The sequence below is a fragment of the Streptopelia decaocto genome (assembly GCF_964273445.1).
Source record: "Streptopelia decaocto genome assembly, chromosome: 18".
NCBI classification, from domain to species: domain Eukaryota; kingdom Metazoa; phylum Chordata; class Aves; order Columbiformes; family Columbidae; genus Streptopelia; species Streptopelia decaocto.
The window spans coordinates 9,887,695-9,912,213 of record NC_138673.1 but is presented as its reverse complement, the minus strand read 5'-3'; the positions used below and the strand labels follow the sequence as shown (position 1 = coordinate 9,912,213).

General features: G+C 50.2%; 1 protein-coding gene across 1 annotated transcript in view; it reads left to right on the top strand.

Annotated features, from left to right (window-relative positions):
- Positions 1-24,519, top strand: part of ACACA (acetyl-CoA carboxylase alpha) — a 107,764-nt gene that overhangs the window by 58,780 nt on the left and 24,465 nt on the right. Inside the window, exons 39-44 of the mRNA XM_082068792.1 lie at positions 866-1,021; positions 1,619-1,765; positions 11,743-12,012; positions 12,377-12,474; positions 13,002-13,122; positions 13,569-13,679. Coding sequence (XP_081924918.1) covers positions 866-1,021; positions 1,619-1,765; positions 11,743-12,012; positions 12,377-12,474; positions 13,002-13,122; positions 13,569-13,679 — 903 coding nt within the window. The remainder of the gene's footprint in view (positions 1-865; positions 1,022-1,618; positions 1,766-11,742; positions 12,013-12,376; positions 12,475-13,001; positions 13,123-13,568; positions 13,680-24,519) is intronic.

The following is a 24,519-nucleotide window of genomic DNA, read 5'->3' as shown; positions in this document are numbered from 1 at the left end:
ACTGAAGAAGCTACTTCACAAAGCGACATTTGTGAAGACTGAAGAGTGCATAAACGATTTTCAATCTGAAACCTGAGATACGCTTTACTTACTGAATTCTATCTTTAATTGAATTCTTCAATTACATCACCTTCAATTAGAAAAAGATCTGTGGTTTGTAACCTCAGATCTGATCCCCGCTCTGTTGAAACCGCCGTGACCGTGCTGCCTGTCAGGGGTGTTTCTGTGCGGCCCCGTTCGTGCCGTGTTGTCCCCGTTACACGTTGCTCCTCCTGGTTCTCAGCTGAAACAAGATTTCCTTCCGAGTCCGAAGGAGCTGAGAGGAATATTTAGTGCCATGAAGCACGGCAGCTGATAATTCATGTTGCTACTCTGGGAAAATCTTTTAAACTTACAATATCAAAACTTCAAACCAAATGACATATGCAAGTCCTGACCGAGCTTCCCCGATCCATCAGTGGAGATACGGATCCCGCGCTGCTCGGCTGCATAAATAACGGAGCTCTCTCTGCTCCCAGCTCTCGCAATCCATCGCACACAGGGGAGATTCTGCTGAATGGGGACTCAGCGAAGTCACGGGTTTTTCTGTGGGGACGTGGCTCTGCTCACTTTGCTCTCCGCTGTGATATGGTGATAAGTCAGTGATACTGGGATCTCGCAGTAATGGGCCAGCGCTGTTTCCAGGGCGCAGTGAGGCGTGATGAAGCACGGTCTTACAGGGATACGCGACTATTAACGTATTGGTAGAGAATAGAAACACACCTGATCGGTCTGGAATAGGCCAATGATTTTTAGTGTGATTTGAATGAGGTGGGTGTGTGGAACCAGTGGGTGAAGCTGTAACTGGTGATGTTTTGTGCTGCAGATTATGTTCCAGGCGTACGGGGACAAACAGGGACCACTTCATGGGATGCTGATCAACACCCCGTACGTGACCAAGGACCTGCTTCAGTCCAAGAGGTTCCAGGCCCAGTCTTTGGGGACGTCGTATGTCTATGACATTCCCGAGATGTTTCGGCAGGTAGGTGTCCTTAAGGCTCAGGGGGTTGTTCTAAACTTTGGTACTTGCAGAGCCCTTCTCTCCGTTGCCACTGTGCTCGTCAGGGGAACAAGTGGCCTGGAGTGGCTGCCAGGGCGTCCCCAGGGTCTGCACAGCTCGGGGTGACTCCGCTGTAAGAAATCAGGGCTCCTGACGCGCTGCTGCTGTGGTTCTGTTCATGAGTCAAGCAGTAGAAGCTGAAATGTGAAACGCCTTTTGCTTCTTGTTATATTTCTGTATTTTCCCACCCTGTTATTCAGCCTTCCTAAAGGGTTGGACAGTGCAGCTGGGACAGTTCCTAGGACAGGACTCGTGCATCGTGAAGCGTGTTAATGCGTTGCAGAATTGTGTATCTGATTTGCTGGGTTCTATCCTGAACCACATAATTTGAATTATGCTACTTTGAGTGAAACTGTATTTCATAGTTTAAATTCCCAAGTGACATCCACTGAATATCGTCAGTTAAACTGGGAGGAGGGATATTTCAGACGTTCTGCCTGGAATATTAAGTCACAGCGGATTGAATAAAAGTATTTGCAGCTGATATTCTTAACAAGAATTTCTCTTTTCATCCTCTAGTCTCTGATTAAGCTCTGGGAGTCTATGAACGAGCACGCGTTCCTGCCCACGCCGCCGCTGCCGTCCGACATGCTGACGTACACCGAGCTGGTGCTGGATGACCAGGGCCAGCTGGTGCACATGAACAGGCTGCCGGGAGGAAATGAGGCAAGTTGAACTTTCTCTAATGCTACTTTTCTTTCCACATCCCGCAGTACATTGTGGTTTGGACTGGGTTTGACAATTGTAATGAAAATTTACCAGCCAGGCACAAAATCTATTCATTCAGTCTTTCACAGATGAAATCTTTCTCTGGAAAATGAGATTTTTTTGTTTCATTAAAAATTAATACCTTCCATACAATGGGTGTTTTAACCTCCATAGTAAATGATGATTCCATTTCAAACCTGTGCCTGTGCTGTTTTTCCTTCATAATTAAAAGTGCTCATTCAGCTCTTCCAGGTAAGTGGGGTTTGTCTTTGAGTAAAGCATGTTTTACAAGACTAAATAGAAATGTTTTCATTTGCTTAAGAAACGAAAACCCAATTTTCTGCTTTCCATTGAACTGCTCAGGGCGCAGTGTGTGCAGCACATGGCCAGGCGGCTGCAACATCCCCCTCTAGCGAAGGATTTTCGTGAGAGTAACAAGCGCTGGTGCCGGTGGGATCAGTTGCTCCAGCTCAGGCAGGAGGAGGCTGTGCTGGCGAGATGGGGTTTTGCTCTTTGCCTAAACTGGCTGGGATTCACTAAGTGAAATGTTCCTGCAGTGATTTCAATGTGAACCGTTGTAAGTGGCATCACAGAACTAGCACTGTCCTTTCGCTGGATATGGAACTTAAGCTTTGCAAAAAGCCTGTTCAAAAACTTCAAGTATAGTGATGAGAAGAAACAGGGGGTTTCATTGCTATTTACTGCGTGTATCTCAACAGGGAAGGGTTTGAAGATGATGTTTTCAAGTTGAAACTAATCAGTAAATGTTGACTATGGGAGCGCTGTGTCCTTGTCTTTTGTTGGCCTATAGGAGAAACGTTTTAACTAGTGTAATTAAACCTGAGATGAGCTATTCCCTGCATTCCTGGTGAACGCCGGGGCTGTGGAGGCTGATGCCATCATCCTTCTCTGTTTCTCTGCTCTCGTTCAGCGTTCGAGTGGATGGTGGCTGGGGAAACAGCAAAGTCCCTCAGGGACGTCGCTCTGTTCTTGCTGAAATTACCAGCACAGAGCTGCCTGGGCATGAACATGTAGTGTTTACTCTGCCAGTATGAATACAAATAGTCTTATTATAAGAGATTCTGTACCCGAAGACCACAAAAAAAAAAAAAATTAGGAGGTTTTTTAACCCTTGGTAGTCTTGGTTGTGCTCAATCCGAAAAGAAATTGTTGGGGTGTGCAGTGTTACCTCCTGCCCTGTTCAGGCCCTGCCGCTGCGGCTGCTGCGCCCAGGGGCCGAGTCGCTGGAAACTGAGACAAACCGGGGGAAAAGATGATGTTCCCCTGCATTTAGAGCGTGTGAGCTGCAGATCGCTTCTTGTGAGGGTGGATGGCAGACCCTGACCTGCTTCTAGCGGCTGCCCAGAGCCGGCGTGAGGCCGCTGGCTGCAGAGATGGAGTCCCAGTGCGGAGCCCCCCGGGCAGGGCTCCGTGCCCCCCCGCCTGTCTGCGGCTGGGCCAGCACTGCAGGCCCATGTGCGGCTGGGATGAGGTTTGAGGCTCTGGCGCTGGATTCTGTTCCCAGCAGCCGCACACAATAGCTCATTCACAGCGAGAGCAGAGCTCCGGCGCAGCCTGAAGGACAGGTGACACTCATTCCCCTGGGCTGCACTTGCTTTGTGGGGATGAGCTGACTTTAGGCTTTTACAGTTTAATTCTGTTCAGCTGAGGAAACGAATTTTCACAAACGCGTACTCGGGTTTCTCTTTGCAAAGAAGATGATGGCTGCAGGGGTGGAGAAGGAAGAGACAGGATGCTCGAGAAATTCAGAGCATAAGCCTTTTCTTTGTTAGGGCTCTAAGTGGATCCATTCTGCTTGCCTTTTTTCTTTTGAACATCAGTCTGCATAGCATCTGGGCAGAGAAATACAGCATCTTATCTGCCAGGAAGCAAAGGTCCTTGGGGTAATCCATCTATGTGGCAGTAGTTGGTGGTGTTGCATAGGAAGAGGAGACGTGCCCTGGGGAGCAGGAGGAAACACGAGTTGGTTCTGCACTTCTTCCATTTGATACAACGGTGAACTGTTCTCAAAATAGGGCACATTTCATTGGCTCTGTGAACTGTGAGCTTAAGGAATAGTTTTGTCCTTGGATGGATGTATTTGACTGCAAAATGCCAGAAGCCCCTATAGGCTGGAAATGGTGCTGAAGGGGAGATGATCCCTGTGAGCACAGCAGCAAAGTCGAGGTTCCCAGGCTCTGCAGCGACTTGCTTGGGAGCCTTGGTCAGAGTTTTCACTGCTTCAGTTTGCTCATGTTCTAATAAGGGACTACTTTGGGGTGTTGTGAGGGTAGTGGAGACAGGTACGTTGTAAAAGTCTTTGAATTTCTGCTTCCTGAGCGCTGGACGTTGTGTTACACGGTGTTGCTCCGGTTTTGGTCGGTGGTGCTGGATGGGCATTGCCGGGTCTGTGCCCCCAGCTGCCGGGAGCTGCTCTGCTCAGGCGGGTCAGGGTGCTTGGGAGGATCTTTCCAAGTGGGACTATTTGTTTAGTTTTTCTCCCCCCCAGCCAAAGTTGCTGATTTTCTGAATCCAGAATCTTTTGAGAGATTGTACATCATGTGCTTTTACTACAGAGGAAATTTCTGTTGAAAGCTTCTGCCTGCAGTAAATACAGCTGCTGTTAGTTCGTTTAGGTTCCTATTGCTGCTCTACTTGTTTTAGATCACACTCGAACCAGCTATTCCCACATTTCACTCACGTGCCTCACCGTCGGTACCGGCCGTTCCGAGGCAGGGCTTGTCTCTCCTGTTGGAGCCGTGCTACACGGTGTGGACAATTACATCTTCTCTATGTGAAAAGGGGTCAAGACACTCTTCTTAAAGCATTCAGCTGAGCTGAGCGCCCTGCTTGTTTTAGCTAGCAGGTGAAATTGAGAAACCTGCATAAAATCCAGGAGGTTTGTGGTCAGGGTGTTCGCTGGTGCGGGCAGAGCGGAGCTCGGCGCTGGGCTCCTGTTCCAGAAAATCTCTGAAATGCGAATTCTCAGAACTTCCACAATACAAGAGGTTTTTCTCTGCTTAGCTCGCGACCACTTCACGTAGCCCCCCGCCTCGCGTGGCAGGAATTAGCTCTTTGCTAGTAGGCTCAACAAAGAAGCCAAGAACTTAATGGACCATGAAAACACGACTTGCTATTTATTTCTAGACAGCGCCTGCTGCTGAGCAGAGATCCCGTGTCGGGTCGTGGCCACGCGAGGGAGCCTGTGGTGCTGCTGGCCCTGCCGCCCCGCGCTGGCACGGGGACATCATCGCTCACCCGGGGACATCATCGCTCACCCGGGGACATCATCGCTCACCAGGGGCCGTCTCCAGCCTCTGGTCCCCTCGGTGCAGCCAGAGTTCTCCCTGAAGCGCATCTGCTGGTTCTTCGGGCTGCAGACAGAACCCTGGGTGTTGGCTGGTTTCTGCTGCACGGTTTCCGTTCTGGGGCCTTCATGTTAAGCTTGTGAGCTGTGTCCTGGTCTCTAGTTACTCCTTTTTTCTCTCTTGTGTTTCCTGTGTTACTAGTCTGGCTGCTTTGACCCCTCTGCTCGCATGTGAGACTGTTCCAATAAGCTCCATGCACTGCCACAGGATTTCTTCGAGCCACCACCAGCTGAATGTGCCGCACTAGAAAGTCAAGAACAGTTTGTAAATAGTTTTCAGAGCTGGCGGTATAGAAGGGAGCTGAAGAAGACAGAGTTTTGTCAGCAGAACCAAACCCCGGTCGATAGCTCCCTTCTGATGCTCCTGAGTAAAGACTGAACAGACTTTGGGACAAACGGGGTATAATTTATTGTACAACTGAGCATATCAAGAACTAAGCACCAGAGCTGGATGCTCAGCCTGACTCCAGTCTGACTCTTAAGATAGACACAGACCATTAGAATCTACAGAGTTTATAGAGATGGGAGGAAAAAATCCACTTGTAGTTGTATATAATCTTATGCATTTTACTCAAAAATGTCTTTAAGAAGAAAATTTTAAGTTTGCACCAGAGCCTGGGTGCTTATCTGGATTATAACACATGACTTCTAACATTTCTTCTTTAGAGTGGGAGTCTTTTTGTTTTAGTGGCACAATCTTTGGTGTTTGTGGTAAGATCTTCACTGGGCATGACGGGCAGAGGCGCGTGGTCGGACTTTGTGCCCCGGTACCGGCCGGGTTTGAGGATCCAGCCCCGTTTGGCCGTGTGAGAGCAGCCGGTGCTGCGCCGGGAGCCCCTGCAGCTGCACCGCTGGGGCTGGGCATCGCGGAAAGAGCCAGAAACGGTGTGCACACAGATGGGTGAGCAGGGCAGGGGTTCAGGAGCACGTGGCAACTCACACAGTATTTAAAAACGTGCCGGTTGCAGCAGCTCAGCTGAAGACACAACCTGTAGTGTGGCGACGGCCTCTTCAGTGCCCATCGCAGACGCTTTGTTCCCAAGATTAGCACATTAGCTGAAATCTTAGCGTGAAAAGGTAATTCCCTCAGCCTGGCGGAGAACTCAATATATTACTTGTCATTCTTGAACGGGGTATTCTGGTGTTTTTCTATAGCACTTTATGTATTTTTAGTCCAATTTACCGTGATCCGCTGGCACTAGGACGGCACCATCCGCTGATAAGACCCAACTAATCTCCAAGGCCAAGGACACAGCGGGTGTGAGGAGCGTCTGCAGCGTCGCCCCCTCTCCCTCCAGCTCCCTCTCGTGCAGTCTCTGTGTAAAACGTGTCGTTTTCCCCATTGGCACTAGATGTCAGTTTTTCCTCTCAGTAGCGGCAGGATCAGCAGTGATCGGTGATGGGAGCAGTTCGCCTTCCTTCTGCAGGTGGGAAGGGTTGGCCAGGTGGAAATGGGGCTGCTCAAACTCCTGCCTTGCCTGGGGATGAACGGTGGGACTAATGAATTCTATACAAGCAAAGCTTCATAGTTGAACTACATGTTCTGCTTTGTCACCCCATGTTCCTGCGTTTTATGACAGTCACAGGGTATTAGAACTTCCACTGGAGTAAGTACTTGAGGAAAAGCAGAGAATGGGTGACGGCAAAGTCAGTGAAATAACAGGAGGGTGAAGGAAAACGCCCGGTATCCTCCCTTCTGCCACAGCCCCTCCATTATTTTTCCAGAGATTACCATAAAATATTTCTCCTAATAAAGGTTGTCTGCTCCTAATAAAGGTTCTCTGTCCCTCTCTGGAACACACCTTTATCCATCTGTGTCTTCACCAGGTGCAAACCATCTCAGCTGAAGTTTTCCAGCCTACAGGGAAGTTATTTATCATTAAGTTTGGAAAGCTTAGTCGAAACTGCTTTTATTTTGGTTGGCAGTGTTGGTCCCAGCTGGTTTAGTGGGCTTGCAGCAGAACTTGAATTGGATGAAGAATTTGGTTGGAGTTGAGCATTATGCATTCTGCTGTCCCCAAGGGACACTGTGCAAGCTTCATACCTTGCAACATAGATGCATGTGCAGTGAAATCTACTTTTACTCTTTCTTTAATGGCTTTTTGAGTTTTCCTTTTGGTGCTCCGCGTGTCCGCCCCTCTCCCCTGAGCGTCGGCCGGGCTTCGCTGGTGTGCTCCCTGCCTTGCCATGCGAGCGCGAGGGACCGCGACAGCCGAATTCACGTCTCCTGTGCTCCGCTGTGCCGCACGGCGCCTTCTTCCGAGCAAACCTTTGCCACGGCTCCTCCCGGAACCGCCTCTGCGCGTCTTGGCCGTGTGCTGGCCAGGAGAACGATGCCAACGTGTGTCACTTGTAACCAAAGGCAGGACAGTGCGCTTGGCTGTGCCGGCCGCGGCCGCTGCTTTGGGTGCTAAACGGGGCCTTTCCAGAGCCCGGGACAGGCTGGAGGGAGCTGGGTTGGGCACTTCGCCCCACCAGGGCACCAGGTGGGAACGTCTCTGGCAATGCACGTGCATGGTGCCCTTCTGGGAGTTGGTTCATGTTAAAGAAAATAAAAAAATATAGCGTTTGGTCACAGTATAGGTGCAGAGTGTCTTTATTTCAGATCTGGGAATCAGATTCCAATGGCAAAGTACCAAAATTGCTACATCTGCATCGAGTAAAACTTCGGGGGTTGTGTTTGTTCCTTTATAAAACACCTTGTGTGTGTTTTGCGCAGAGCGGATGGAGAAACAGCCCCTGCTCCTGGGTTCAGCAGAACGTGGGCAAGAAATGGGCTGTCAGTACAGGAAATGCTTTGGCATTTCCCATGTCCACATGCTGCACCGCTGCAGCTGTTGCATCTCCTTTCTTCTTATAACTTTTGTATGTCGGAAATGCTGACATACAAACGTATTCATGTTTTGTATATATATTTTACATGTATGATACAGATGCAACAGAGTGGGAACTAAACAAAAATTGTCGCCAGGGTTCTGCAAGTTCAGTTGTCCTGCTTACAGACTTCAAGACCCACATTCAGGTTTCCAAATTTAGACATGAATAAATAAAATGAAGTGTGGCATAAGGTACGTGGGCTCACACATTGTCCTTGTTGGGAGAGAATTAGAATAACGAACACAATTAGTGCGGCTCAAGCGTAGATGCTGTCAAATAATGAGCTGTGCTTGTTTCCATCAGATTTTCTGCCACCAGGAATGGCAGATCCTGCTAGGGAGAGGCTAAAACAGAGCCCAAAGCTCTGTCTAACCCGAGCACCGGCTGCCATGGGCCTTGCTGTCCCTTCCTTGGCCTCCGTCGTGCTGGCGAGGGACTGGGGTCGGTTCCTTTCCTGTCCCCTTTGGGGTCGGTTCCGTCCCCTTTGGCAGGACCGGGGTCGGTTCCGTCCCCTTTGACAGGACCGGGGTCGGTTCCGTCCCCGTCCCCTTGCTGCCTGTTGTCAGCAGCTCCGCTGCCACTCGCAGTCGATTTGTAGCCGCGTCAGTGTGTGTATTACTGCTCACATCGATAGCGCAATTAATGTTGAAGTCAATTTTGGTGTTAATTTTAGGCCATGATTAGTGTTGACACTGTGTGTCAACCTAACGGCATTTATGAGCACCATGAAAACGAACGTTAGTTAATATCGCGGTTTTACTATCTGTTAATGGTTGCATTAAGCCAAAGATCTAGTGGGAGAAGGTGTGTATAAAATTATATATATAAAACTTGTGTGTAATGTATGTGTGTCATGCAATTCTGCATTGCTGGTGCTATTCAGGGAGCAAATGACATCTGAGCACTGAATCCTAATCACAGTTTGGAACATCAGAAATAATGATCACTTCTGGTCGGAGGTTGTGAATAATTCATCTGGTTTGATTTCCACGTTCTGTCCAGTGATACTTTTCAAACCAAATGTGTTCCTACAGGAGAATAATGGTCCCACTTCTTATGGAAATACTGTGGCACAAATCATTTTGCCAACATAAAAACAGTTAAATAAGACGGTTCCTGCTTTTATTTGTTCCTGGCTCTGTTCCCCGCTGGCGGGGGCAGGAGCAGCCCTTCCGCACCACGCGGCACCCGCTATTGTTCTGGCTGTGCTCTTAGGTGATTAGCTCAGCCTGTCTAATTAACCTGTGAACTCTCCATTTTTTTGGCATGCTGCCATTAAGTTAAAAAAAATCTCCTTTTATTTTCTTGAGTTTTTCTGGAATAGAAAGCTATCCCCCACTACCCATACATTCAAATGGAATCTACGTTGTTCATAGCAAAATAATCCGTAGTTGTGCCCCGTCGTTTTTTTATTACTGGATAAAGGGCACAAAACACGCTGTGTGCTGGGGAGGCAACAAGACACACCAGTTAATAAAATGGCAAATTTAATTTTCTTAAACAGCATATAGTTGCTCCATATTTATCGACTATAAACTGTTTCCAAGAGTTTGTGTTTACTGTGCCCTGGCCAGATAGTTTTTCCTGTTGTACTGAACATGAACAAAAGGGATTTATTTCTGCGGATACCTGCTCTCAGCGTAGGGAGCTATTCCAAGACTTCGGTCACAATCTCCATCTTCTAAATAGGAAATGCTTTTGATGTGTAAAACCCTGTGAGTTCGTGTTACTTCTGCGCTAGTTTGGAAGGTTATGATGCAGTTTTGGAGAACGTTACCCCGTCTTCTCAGTGGGTTTCTATCAATAACTGGAGCTGATTGCTGAGGTGGTATCAGGAAGATTTGAGAAGTGGTCGCTTAAGGATCTTTAGTTGTGGCAGGAAAAAGAAGCCTGTGAAATACAATAAAGAGCTGAGGGTGCGGGAGGTGCCCGGGCACACACGGGCGTCCCTCGCGAAGCCTTTGCCTTTGCCTTTTCAGCCTTCTTTAACCTGCCGGTTCTGCCCACGGGCTCACCCGCAGTTGAGAGTTAGAACAGAGACACAATATCCAGCCCCTGGTGCCTCTTTTCCTGCGACAGGCGGGTCAGGAGGACACCACTTGCTTTTCTTCTCCTTTTCTCACCTTTATTCTTCCTTTTTGTGCTCTGAACGCCCAGCGGCAGACGACAGAAGTCCAAGGAGTCCTCTGACCTTGTAGCTTTGGGTTGAATTGGGTTGCAGCCACTCGTTTTACAGCATTACCGCTTTTCCCTTTAATTGCAGTGCTGCTGGTATTTTAGCAAAGCATCCTACTGACTTTTAGGGATTTATGCTCCTGTCTGAAACTGCTGCAGTAGCTCTCTTTCCAAAGCCTGCAGTTGGATGCTGATGTATAACTGTAAATCTGCAAATATTCAGAGGCAAACAAATTAATCCCTTACGACGTATCCGTCAAAATAGCAGCAGATGAAACGGGGACCAAGGAGAAGGTGAACTGAACCATCATTCTGTTAACTTGCAATCTCAGCTCTCACAAGGCGAGGTGTAAGGGAAGGATCTGCCGGTAGCCGGTTGTAATATTTTTGGATTGCTGCCTGCTTTACTTCCAATGACCCTTTGATTAATTCCTCTGCCTTTTTAGTTTTTTTAATGAGCCTATTATGGCATATCTTATTGCAGATGCTGATTGGATCTCAACCGTGTATTGTGCCATTTTGATTTGGATTAAATGGCACATATCTATCTGCTGCTTCTCCCCTCTCCCCCTCCCGCTTTAGTTCATCATGTGCAGAATTCAGAGTCCCCGCAATGAGAATTTCAACCCTCCTGATTGCAGAGGATGTGCAATCGGCTTGAGGAATGTGTACTCAGAGCTTATGATCCTTGGGCAAGCGGAGACTGGGTGATGCATGTGGCTTTCAAGGGACACTGCTATTTCCATCTGTTAATGGCATTCCAGGACGGGCAGCTCCCGCTGCAGCGATACGCGGCAGCTGAGAGACGGGAGACGCAGGGTACAGATGTCGTTGATCTCCATAAGATGGGCCAGAAGAGATCATCTGGTGATTTTAAAAAGAAAAATATGCAGTGAAAAGCATTACTTATCCAGGCTGGTTTGGAAAGAAACTGCTGCAATAGTTAGGAAGGGAAAAAGGAAGAGCCAAAGAAATGAAAGGATGGAAAAAAATGGAGGCAGTTGTGAAATAAAGGGATTATTAAAATGAAGGCTCAGGGTGACGAGGTTCTGGGGCGATGGCCAAAGCAGATGGTCAGGAGTCCTGTACAGCAGCACGTCCGTCCTCACCCTGGGAGCACCCGGAATAAAGGCAGCGAGCTGTGAGGGGGTGTTTGCAGAGGAAGGTCCGGGTTGGGTGTTCTGGGTGGGGAGGAGCAGCGCAGGACGTGCTGCAGGGGCCGGGAAGGGCCTGTTTGGGTGTTCTGGGTGGGGAGGAGCAGCGCAGGACGTGCTGCAGGGGCCGGGAAGGTGCAGGTTGGGTGTTTTGGGTGGGGAGGAGCAGTGCAGGACGTGCTGCAGGGGCCGGGAAGGGCCTGTTTGGGTGTTTTGGGTGGGGAGGAGCAGTGCAGGACGTGCTGCAGGGGCCGGGAAGGTCCAGGTCCTGCCAGCCTGCTCAGCACCGGCAGCGTGTGTCCAAGACTCTCTCACATCTTGAAGATACACATTTAGTTTTTGTTGTTCTCTGCTCTTTGCAGGTTGGGATGGTGGCCTGGAAGATGACCCTGAAGACCCCCGAGTACCCAGAAGGCCGCGATATCATTGTCATTGGCAATGACATAACCTACCGAATTGGTTCTTTCGGGCCTCAGGAGGACGTGCTGTTCCTGAGGGCGTCAGAGCTTGCTCGAACGCACGGCATCCCCCGCATCTATGTGGCTGCCAACAGCGGAGCCAGGATTGGTTTGGCTGAGGAGATTCGGCACATGTTCCACGTGGCTTGGGAAGATCCCGATGACCCATACAAGGTAAGGAGGCACAGGAATCAGAGGTGAAACTCTGCAATAGCTCACAAACAATTCTTGTTTTTACATCACCTCTTTTAGCAGAGGTGAGGGTACATATTTGCTAGACCATTAGGTCCAGAATTCTCCTTGTTATTGGATCTCTCAGGCAGCAGGATTGGCGTCCACAATGAATTAGGGCTAAATGTTGAAAACATTCTTGGCTTTCCCTGTTCTCAGCTGGAGCTCCAGCGTTAGGAGGGGATGTTCTTATTGCTATCTGGAGTTAAATTCTGCCCCGTAGAAGCTCTCTTTTTGGAAGGAGTTATTGGGGATGGGGAAGGGTATACAGGTGAGAACGAGATGAATGAACTGTTTTTCATTTCAGGGATACAAGTACTTGTACCTGACTCCTCAGGACTATAAGAAAGTCAGTGCCCTGAACTCAGTTCACTGTGAGCATGTGGAGGACAACGGAGAGTCCAGGTAAGCACAGACAGGGCAGGATGAAAAGCTTTCTGGTCATCCTACAAGGTGACGCATGTCCCACCTTGTCTCCAGCTGGGACGTCCTTTAGGACACAGGTGTGTCGAAGGCTGTAGCTGTGCGTGGTCAGAGCAAGGAACGCGAGTGAAAAGCTGGATCGTGACGTGCCTTGTTTGAGGTAGCGCTGGGGTCAGTCCTGCAGCCCAGGCTCCCAAGTCATGACCGAGGGTCCCTATAATCATCCTGCTGCTCGTGTGCTGGCGACTGACAGAAGAACGCTTTCCACGGGCGCTCCTCTCCCTCGGCGTTCCCTCTTTGCAGTGCTGCTCTGGCTGTTCACGGCAGGACCGCTCCGCGGTGTTCAGCAGCGCTGCAGAATGAGCCCACGTGCAGGTCCTGGCCGGGTTTTATGCACGTTACTCTTTGGAGCCTTAATGATATTTAGTCACTTTTCATTTTCTTCGTAGCAAACTGATTCAGCAAATCACTGGACCCTGTGACTCAAAGGCTGTGTGTGTCTCCCTCAGGTATAAGATAACAGATATTATCGGAAAGGAAGACGGACTTGGAATAGAGAACCTCAGAGGATCTGGCATGATTGCTGGAGAATCATCTTTAGCCTATGAGAGTATTATCACCATCAACTTGGTAATCCCCTGCTGCTTTCTATTCTTCAAACTGTGTTGTCTGTTTCAGCTAAAAATCCTGCAATGATATCCAGAAAATACATCTGGGATCAGACTCCTGGCTGATGTAAATTGGCTCCTGTAGGCTTTGAGCAACGCTGCTGGCACCGCTACGGGCTGGGTCCCTTTCTGATTGAATTCAATATACTTGTAGAAAACAGTTATTTGGCTTCCATGTTTGCTCAGTCTGTAAGCTACTGTTTCTCTTTTTTAAAATAAAATACACATATGTTCAGAGACTGTTTTACAGAAAAAAGTAGATTCAGGAGTTTTGCAGGGACAGTAGTTTTTATAGCGTTGTAATACAAACATGCCTGGTTTTATCTAGATGTTTGAATCGATAGGTTTTGGCTGTGCGGTAAAACACAGATCTATGGGATTTTCTTTCTTTTCTTTTTTGTTTCTAAGGTTACATGTCGGGCAATTGGAATTGGCGCTTACCTTGTTCGGCTGGGCCAGAGGACCATCCAGGTTGAGAACTCTCATATCATCCTGACTGGCTGCGGAGCCCTCAACAAAGTAAGTCTTGGCATTCCAGTCTCCAGAGCTGTGTGAGTTGTGCTGGTGTTTCCGTGAGCTGTGCTGCGGACTCGCGGAGCTGCCGCCGCCGTGCCTGTCATCCTGTCATCCTGTCATCGTGCTCGGTCCCTTTTTCTTCCTCCCTTCCTGGGCTCCTCCCGATCACGAGGGAGAACTGACACAGGGCTGGAAACTTTGACGCCTTTGCAGCCTTTTTCCTGTTCTCCCTTTCATGCCCCTGGTTTTCTCTCCACAAACATGGTATTTCCAGCCAGAGGCACTGTTGGCTGTGCTGGCTGGAGACTGGCGGGGGACCCGGCCAGAGCTGCACATTTAATGGCTCGAGCATGAACCAGCTTTTAGCACAGGTTGTGTGCAGTGACTAAATGACAGGAGTGGAGAAGCTACCGACGGGGCAGCATCTTCTCCGCGCACTGTGTACTGTGGGAGAGGAAACGGGGCTGTTTCCAGTGTCTGGAAAATCATGTTTCAAACTACACAGGCCAGAATCGCCCCAAACCCTCAGCCACCCCAGCACAGCGTTAATGCTGGAGAGCACTGGAGCCTCGGAGTGCGGATGGTGATTTTCCAGGGGTCAGACCTGCTTGGAATCTCAGCTGTGGGGGCAGGGAGGAACATCTCGGGCTGTAAGAAAACTTGCTGCTTTCACTACTAAAGTGGCTCTTCTTTTTTTCCTCCAGCAGAGGCGGTTTTTCTCCCTTGCTGCCCCAAGCCTATTAATATCGCAGGCTGCAGCTCCTCGTCGCAGCAGCCGCGGCTCGCAGCCGACGGGGCTCTTGTCCCTGTCACCGAGGGCTTTGTTTGCGCGGGAGCTGGGGCTGCGCGGCGCCGGCGCCCTTCCCATTGTGCAGCTTTGTTCGCAGGCACTCTCCAGCACCTGGGGTGGTTGTGCTTCAGCGCAATCTGTGTTTCAAGGAGTGCCTGCCTGACAATGGGAGATAAAAGGAAAATAGTCTCTCGTTTGAATTATTCCCCTGAATAAAGGGGGCTCTACAGAAAATGAAGCATTGATCCTATCAACTCCAGGATGCGGCACCCTCAGTTAGATCTCTTACACACATCACACACACCTGCATCAATGGAAGGAAAAGAGGCATTTGAAGATCCGTGCTTTAAAAAGAAATCGAGGCGGTTTAGTGCTCGCTGGAGTGGAGTGAGTTGCCTGGTTCCAGCTGCCGTGTGCCGGGATCGGGGCCCTGCAGAGCCCCCCAGGTGGCAGGGCCGGGCTGTTCAGGCCTCTTTGCTCTCTTCTTCCCAGGTTTAACTGCACTGTCTACCCGTGGACTGTTTGTTTTTATAGGACTACACTAATCTCACTAAATTTTAGGCCCTTAAAAATTAAGGATTTAGTCTAAATAAGCACCTGACATAGAGCAGCAGGCATAGGCAGAAGGAGGTGTTTTCTGGGGGTGACTTATCCCATCCCAAGAATTTCAATGGGCTGAATAATCCTGTGTGTCCTTTTCCCTCCTCCCCGCTCTGTTGGAAAGGCAGATATTCTTACGTAGGCACTGAATCTCCACCTGCCTAAAGGTCAGGCCAAGCAGGACCCTGTTGCACCCTGTCCAGCTTTGGCTGTAAGACAGTTAAGCCCAGACCAAACAGTGAGCTTACCTGGCCTCGAGCAGGGGGAGACTGGGAAGCCCCGCTCACCCCTGGATGTTGTGCGATGTGTCTTCATGGTTCACATGATCTTCATTTCCAGACCCTGCTGTTCTGGTCAGAGCTTCTTGACTGGGTCCAGCTAAACTTATGTCCCAGCGTATGTCTGAAGTAGTGAAGCGACGTCCAGTGCTAACCTGGAATGACCAGGCTCAGTCCAGTTGAGATCTTGAGGAGGCCGTGAAGCAAATGGGGGATGTTCGTGCATTTGCATCATCGTGCTGTGGAGGCAGCATCTGCTTCAGACTTACCCTCTGTCTCCCCGTTCTTCTATGTGAACTGTTAAACACTTGTATTTAGATGAACAGTTGGAATTTTCTTCCTTTGGTCAGGTCACTACCAGCCAGGGCCGGTAACGCAAAGTCTTCCCTTGCAGGAACGTGGAGGCTGTTTGGGCACGATACGTGGTGTGTTCATTCATCTGAATAAGACTCTAGAAGGGTCTCAGGGTGGGAACCTGCTGTGGGTTTTCTGTGTGGAGGGACCGGGCCTTGCTGCTGCTCGTTCCTCGGGGCAGCTGTTGGGAAGCGCCCCGGGCAGCTCGGTGCTTTGCCCCGTGGCCATCAGAAGGGCCGGCCCAGCTCGCCGGGGCTCCAGGAAGCATCAGGACTGAAACAAAACCAAATAAATGGAAGCTGCTACCTTGCGTGACAGCTGGAATTGGACGTTTTCTAGCACAGCTGCATGCAAATAGTCCTTTAGCTTTTCCCAGTCAGGTGTCGGAGATTTGGGACGGTTTTTACCATTGCTGTCTTCGCAGAGGCTGCTGTACAAAGCTCGCACGTAGTCTCGCGTCTGCATACGCGTCTTCTGCAGAATGTCTTTTCTCTGCAAGAGGAGAATGTGCAGCGCCCAAGTGTTTCTGCAGCAATGGAGACAATGAGGCTTGCGGAGAGCAGGAGCGTTTTTTCTGGAAAGTTGTTTGATGTTGATTTTTTCCCTGTGAAATACTGGATTCTTTTTCATTTACAGGGGGAGCAGAGGGGGGTTGTGACAAACATTATGTGCCATCAGATCTGTTGTTGATCTTGTTTATTGTCATTATGTAAAACTAGCCTGAGGGTTTCGGTGTAGAGGGAAAGGTCCAGCTGCCAAAAGCAGACTGTAACCTATCACTTAGATGATGAGCTCAAGGTCAGGAGCATTTTTAGCTGGAGCTGCTGTTTGGTTCCGGAGCTTGACTGGCTGCGTGCTGGCTGTCCCTGTGTCCGGCCGTGTCCCTGCTTGTAAGCAGAGACGCAAATCACCGGGAGACACCTGATACCCGGCAGGTTTCAGGATTCTCAGCCCCGTCGCCTGTCAGGGGTGACAAGGAAACTGCAGGAGAGCAGCACGAGGTCCCCTCTGCTCCCGATTAAGCTGTTTGTGTTTGTCCCCAGACCCAGGGGCGAGCGAGGGACCTGGGGAGACGGTCGGTGTGGGGCCGGGGCTCCGCGCGGGGGCACCGGGCTGCGTTTCATCTGCACCCCTTTTGTCTCCGCTGCCGCGTTTCGGCAGGGGGTGGAGAGGTGGAAATGACATTTCATTCCTCTCCCGTGAGCGTGTGCGCGCGCCTGTGCCGAGCCCGCTGACCCCCCTGCAAATTGAAATAATGATAATGCGCGTCTCCTGACTGCATCAAAGTATCAGCACATCAAAAGCCAGGAGGCATGAAATGCAAATGATAAAGTGAAAGCAGATGGATTGTGCATGATCGCCTGATGCCCAATGAATTTTAAAAGGTGCTGGTTCACATGGAGAGAGGGGCTGAAATAAACACGTTATCCCTGCAATTTTTTTTTTGTTCTTGCCGCTCACTCCTGACAATATTTTTTCACACTTGAGCGAGCAGCCACTCCATCGCCCGCCCTCCCCTCCTGCTCTTCCTCTCCCTCTTGCGCTGTCTACCTCACACGCGTCTCGGGTCATGTCGCCGCAGCTCCGGTGGAAATAATAAGATATAAACCACGAGGTTGTTATTTGCATAGAAATAGCATGGAGCCGCAGGCAGCATGGGAGAAGGACACAGAGATCATTTGTCTAAAATTTTAATGAAAACTTTTGCTGAGGCAGAGATTTTATATTCTTTTTAACTTTCCCTGCCTCCCCGTTTCCCACCTCGTACCTTCCTCTTCCTCTTCCTCCCAACGCCCTTTCTTCGTCATAAGCCCAACGTGGTGCCGTTTCACTCGAGACAGGTGACGTGCTGCTGCTGTGCACTAATGGGTTAATTGCCACTGGTTTTCTTTTTAATGGAGGTAAGACTGAAAAGCCCAGCACTCCCAATTTATGCATCGCTTATATAGTTCGAGCTCCCAGGACTACATTTCATCTCAGTCCCGACAAGGGTGTTCCCAGGTCCATTGCTGACCTATTTGTGATTAGTTTGCTCCTCCTCATCTTTTGTGTTTAAAAGAAATCCTGTCTTTAAGACTGTTTTGTTAATGTAAACAACTAGTGGCTTTCAATCACGATTTCTGTACAGATACACATTCTGGGCTTGTTCTCCGGGAAGGTAGGTTTAGCAGAGATTCTCAGGACCTGCTGCTAACGGGATACACCTCATTTTGTTGTATAAACGTTCAGCCTGGTGTCTGTAACGGTTCGTTTTCGGCGTGGTGAAGGGCTGTCCCACACGCTGCGCTGCGCAGTCTGGTGTCGAGGTGACCGTCACCTCTGGGGTGCCGCGAGGAGTCCAACCAGCACACGGCTGCTTCCTCTCCCTCCTGTTCACCTTTATTTCCCCCAGACTCCACAGGCTTGTCCTGCCCGAATGATCCGCGGAGCCCCCGCCTGTCCCCGGTGCCCCAGCCCTCGGCTTCTTCCTCTGGAAGTTTTTGCCTTCAGAATGTTCTTAATTTAATGGATGTTTCTGCTTGTATACCCTATTCTAGACCAGGAAGAGCTCGGGAACCAGATTAGTAATGCGCTATTTGGTGTGTTTTCAGGGGAGAAAACATTTCTGAAGAAGAGCTTTCGGAAGGGTGTTGGTGAGATGATTAGTGGAAACTTGCTCACTAACGCAATATGTGAATATCTAAGAAACTTCTAAGCTGAGTACCAGCGATTGTCCTGAGTGCACCATTGGTTTTGCAGAGGCTGCTGGCACATGGTGGGGACACTGATGTGCTCGGTGGGGACACTGATGTGCTTGGTGGGGACACTGATGTGCTTGGTGGGGACATTGATGTGCTCGGTGGGGACACTGATGTGCTCGGTGGGGACACTGATGTGCTTGGTGGGGATGCTGACGTGCTCGGTGCCGTTGCCGTGCCAGCCCAGCGCTGCACACGTGTCAGTCACGGGGCCGTGGGGGAGTCCCCGAGGACTTGTTGGTACAACAGACCATAATTGCTGCGCGGATTGTTTTGACAATCTGCATTTGAAACCCAGCACCCCAACAACCCCTTTGCATGGGGCCACAAGAGGATATCCGTGTATTTTAAGCTCAGTCCTGAGCTGTACTAACTCATGGCGCAGACCCGGGTGAGGGCTGGCAAGCTCACGCCATCCCTCAGTCCATCTCGTGTGTGTGATCCTTGTGGAATATTTACTCTGCAGTTTTACAATCTGGAAAAATAGAAGTCCTGTGAGACTGAAAGCTGTTTGGGGGTTTTAGTGTAAAATTCAGAATGTGGAAAGCTCTGGTTTTGAGATTCAAGGCAGGGAGAGCTCGGTATCTGCTCGAGACGACTGCAGTCTTGGGATTAGATCAAAGCAATCATGTGAGAGCAATCATGTGAGTTAGAACAGCAAGTGCCATCCCTGTCATTCAAAGAAGCATTATAATTATTAATGCATGATATGAATCTTTCTGTAGTGGCACAGCAAGACTATTAGGAAGATCCGTGTGGGTGCAGAGTGTTTGAGAATGCTAATCAAAGAGGGGCTAGGAAATGTCAAACAGACATTGACACTTGGGCGGCGGGAGCCGTCCCGGCCCCTCCGGTGGGTCTCCCCAAGGTGACCCCCGGGGGTCCCGCGCCGGGTGCTGGAACACGGGTGGGCTCGGGGCGGCCGCTGGTTCCTCAGCACCCTCACTGGGGGCTCTCCCTGCTCAGGTCACCGGTGCTCAGCCCAACCAGGCCGCTTTGCTTTGAGAACCAAGCTCTGAGTGGGGCTCCTGGGAGAGTCAGCCTCGCTTTAGCAATATTTGGCAATAGGAAGGGAGCAGAATTGGTTTGTTTTGACACCTGGGGTGTCAGGTTGGTGGCACTCCTGGTCGCACGAGGCTCTTTGCTCTGTGTAGAGGAATTAATGTAAGCAGACGGATGCTTGGGCTTGAGATGAGTGCAAATAAACAAACACCACCCTCTATTTCTACACTTTATTTTTAATTGCCTTTCTTTAAGTGGTGATATTTGTGTATTGTTCCCATTAGAGACAATTTATGTTCCAGGCATTGCATTATCAGTCCCTTTATGTTTGCTTAGGGAAGAAAGTCTAATAGATTTCTGTTGACTTTTTTTTTCTCCCTCCTTCTATCATTTTTTAATACGGATCTGGATCAGTTTATCGTTGTGGATGGTGCCAGTGCTGTGGGGGCCGTACGGGTATTTATTCCCACTAAAGTGCTTGGCATAGTGGCCCATTTTCTGAATCTCTTCCTGTACCTTCCAGGGAAAGTCCTTTGTGTTTTAAACTCTTATATGTGTTTCATGTACGCAGAATTGCATCCCAGTTCAAGTGATCCTGCCAAGTATGTTATTACTGGTACCCGATGTTCCCCTGGAGCTGAACAGAAGACGACACTTTTCAAACATGTCCCATAATAACTGGTCTTGACGTCCCCTCTCTGGGGTGTCCCTAGAGGGACATCAGGGTGACCCGCCTGGGGGTCTTTTCTGCAGCGGATGCAGTGGCGTGATCTGCCGTTGTGGGCTCCAGCAACCCCAGGGGCCGCATTGGAGACTCGTCACGTACCTCACGGTGACGCCCGAGCCCACGCTGCAAAGGGGGCGAAGCTCCGGTGTCCTGCTGAGAGAGGTACCTGCTGGTGGGGCCCAGAGGTGACATGGGGAACGACCAGAACAAGATCGTTATGTATCACGGAAACGATCATTAATGTTGTTTATGGGACTAGTGTCTAGATTAGGGAACCCCCAACTGGGACAGGTTGGATTTATGAGTGTTTGCACCATGTAGAATAGGGGGCTGTAATTTTAGTTTGCAAAGTATATTGAGCCCTTTTGATTTACCACTGACTGATGGAGTGACCTTGAGCAGCACACGCGGTCCCTGTGCTGGGGAGGGAGAGCTGGGCAGGAACTGTTTGACAAGACATTTTTCATTTGGAAATGCCAGTTCACTGGAGCTGGAACTCTTCAGGAAAAAGTATCAGTTTTGATGAATTTATCGTTTGGAATTTTTTTTTTGTCAAATGAAAAGTTATTTAAAAAAAAAAAATTTCCCCAACCGACTTTTCTTTCCAAATTTATTCTTATTTCTAACACCCACAACAGATATTTCAGAGTCAAAAGCAAATGACTTGTCCCTTCCTGATATTTGTTCTGACCTCAGGATTGCAAGACTTGATTTTCCGTTGCAATCCAGAGATTTTCAGGAGTCCTCGTCCGCTCTTGCAGGATGGGAAGAGCCCCCCCGTGTCCTCCCAGGGGCGTTTCCTGGGGTGTCCGCAGGGAGCGCGGGTGCCCCGGGTGCCGCTGGCGGTGCCGCTGGCGGTGCCGGCGCCGTGCCCGCTGATGGTGCCGGCGCTGTGCCCGCTGATGGTGCCGGCGCCGTGCCCGCTGATGGTGCCGACGCCGTGCCCGCTGATGGTGCCGGCGCTGTGCCCGCTGGCGGTGCCGGCGCCGTGCCTGCTGATGGTGCCGGCGCCGTGCCCGCTGATGGTGCCGGCGCCGTGCCTGCTGATGGTGCCGGCGCTGTGCCCGCTGGCGGTGCCGGCGCCGTGCCTGCTGATGGTGCCGGCGCTGTGCCCGCTGGCGGTGCCGGCGCCGTGCCCGTGGTGCAGCAGCACCGTGGTGGGTCCGTGTCCGTCCGGCCGCGTCCTCCCGGCCGCCACCAACATGAACTGCAGTCGCTTTTTCCCCTTCCCTCTCTGAGCTCCCCAAATCAACGCAAGGAGAGGACTCCACCAGTGAGACCCGCAGGTGGATTTGCAGTCAGGAGCCATCCCCGATACCCATCAGGCTGTCAGCTCCCCCACCTCCCCCTGCCGCCGCCTCCCCATCACTCACCAAAGGGAAAAAAGAGCCGGAGCCACAGCTTGAAATATATCATGCAATAGTGTATCATGAATTTCTTGTGAATCACATTGGTGAAGCAGGTTTATTTATTTCTGAGACTTTAAATCAATACAAAGTAGGTCTCTTAGTTCTGAAGCTGGGATGGAGTGTGAAAAAATGAGCCCATTGTACTCTTAAAACTTTGGGGAAAGGAGATGACAGCTATATAATTCCATTTACCAGGCACTAGGGGCTTTAATGTGAAGGTGACAGGGAGCTCTTTGTGCATTTAGAGCACCATATCTTCTAAATAAAAGATCTGTAGACTTGATAGTGGAGTATAGCTCTGACTTTAATAATCTCCAAGCATTAGACCGAGCCAATATGTTCCCAAGTCAGAAGGGTCCCCCACCGAACGCTCGTAAATTAAAAGTGCAGGAACTGCACACACGCGTGGATTAGAAATGCAAGAAGCGCCGCCGGTCCCCGGGCAGAGAGGAGGTGGCTGCAAATGGGCTCAGACCCGGGGCTGGGTCCGTTCCCCCGCGCCCGGTGCTGCCGCATCGCCGCGTGTTGCGGGTGGGCAGAGCCGAGCGATGGGAACGGGCGCCGTGGGACCCGCCGCGGCTCGGCTGCGCAGGACAGCAGTCAGGTTTTCAGTTCCTACATCGCGTTTTCTGATGAGACGTTCATTCCGATCATTTCTGCCTGTTTATGAAAAATAGGCTGTTTATAGTGTGTGCATGTGCCTTTTCTGCTGCAGGTTTCTGGCAGATAATATGAAATTGTGGGATGGGAATTGCAATTATTGAAATTATTCGGATAAAAATCTGGCACTTATATTTGATATAAACACATTATATGCTCTGAATAATAACAGCACTTATGTTACATAATGATTCCCATTCAAGCCCTCTGCTGTCATTTTTTCAGATCTTTCATCTTTGATGAAACATATGAGCCAATCAAGTTTGCAGCCAAACCAGCTTTACAGCAAAAGTCTCCACTAACGAGCAGCTCGGTGTCTGAAGGGAGCAGAGAGAAGGCAGCTGGTCATCGTGGCTCTGAGTGCTAGAAAGTGATTAATATGCATATGACGTGGCTATAAACCTGTTGAGGATGGTCTTTGAAAGGCTGAAAAGGCTGCTGGAATCCCGGCGCTCCTTTGTACTTCCAAAAAGATGCTCTGAAGGAACAAGAAACGCAGTTTCCCATTGCGGTAGGGAGAGTGGCTCGGGAGGACCAAACGGAATAAGTGTCAGCTGTGTGTTTGTACGTGTGTGGCATGGAACACTGCATTATCTGGAAAACAGTCTGTGTTCTTGCACTCACGGGCTGAGCTTAACACATGCGGTTCTAGACCTGGCGTTGCCTTCGGAGCGTTTCAGTGTCGGGGACACGGACACAGCGTTTTGTCCTGTGTGCCCCATGAAATCCACAGCTTGCTGCGCTCTGGGTGGTTCATCTTCCTCACGAGAACCCTCCGAAGGGGCAGGTTTGGGGTCTGCGCGTGGGGCTGGTGACCCACAGCAGCTTCCTGTGGCGCGTCAGACTCCGGGTGGACAGCATCGTGGTTTCTGGGTTTTTCTACCTTTCACGGGGTGGAAAGAATGTAAAGCACATTTTCCGCTGCCCGAAGCATACTGTCTGGTGCTCTGCTGTTCGTGGCTGCTCCTTTTTGTCTGGTTTTGTCACCAGATTAAGCACAAGATCAGAGGTCAAATATTGCCGGTGTTCAGGTAAACGTGTATTGTGTATCTCAGCTTTAAAATCCTGGAGCCTGTTCTTTCCCACCCTCTTACTGGACCGTTCTTGATCTCTGCTCTGCGCAGCTGACCCCGCTTGCTGTGTCTTTGCCTGGTCCCTGGAGTGCTGTAACCTTTGCGACAACCTGCTTTGCAAACTTAACCCTTCATGGATGTGTTTGTGTGTTGAACAGATGCCTCTGTAAGCCCTGGGCTGAGGCTCCTGTCACTTCTTGAGCTCCCACTCGATGACACTCAGTGTACAGCCCTGCAGACCCCAACTCTCAGGGTTTGAAGTTCACCCTTTTGACAGATCCTGGTCATCTCAGATTGAGGATTTAATCCTGTGCACTCATTTCTGCCCTGAGTTTGATTCTAGCATTACTTGTCTAGCTGATTTAGCAACTTTCCTAAATCCACTCGTGTCTCCGCTGACCGTGTGTCTTACTGAGGAACATCCGAGTCCTTTAATTGCAGAAGCACCGGTCTCAGACTCCTCCAGCAGATGTATTCTCTTTCACCCTTGGATATTTTCTTGCAGAAACATTTATACAGCAATATGCATTGCACCATTTAAGATTGTTAATTGGAGATTGAATTACTTGTCAGCCTTTAAAAATGTAGTCCTCCGAGGTCAGAGATGAGGTGTTAGCAGAGCTGAATGGATGAGCTATTGCGCCCATTTGTTTCTCAAGCCCAGTGATCGCTGTCTGGGAGCTGGCTGGCCCTTCCGTGCCTTTTCACCTCTGGCTCCAGATCCGCTCTGCAGCTGCGGGTGCGGAACGAGCTGGCAGCATCTCTGGTGGTTCCCGAGAAGGCAGAAGAGCCCCAGTGCAGGGAGCGGGAGCAGCGCCCAGCCTGGCCGCGTCCCCGCAGCTCCTTGCTGCCGTTTGGACTGCGCTTAAGTCCAGACGTAGAGCTCGTGTTACACCTGCCTCCTGCACCCGGCGCAAGCGCACGCGTGCGGACACGCGTGTTGTACAAACGAAGGCGGCGAGTGTGCGTCGGCGCAACTTCGAAACGCGGCTCGGGACGGCGCTGCCTCTGCTGACAAACGCCAGCGAGTGAATCCTGCGCTCGCCCGGCGCTGCAGCGGGATTTCATGTGCACGGCCCCTCGCAATGCTCCGCCACTTCACCGCAACGTCTGGAGCACTCGGGAGAAGGAACTGCATATTTATCTTGATCTCCAAAAAGGGATTTAAGGGCGAGAGCAGGCGGTATATTAGACTGTTTTCATTGCCTGTCA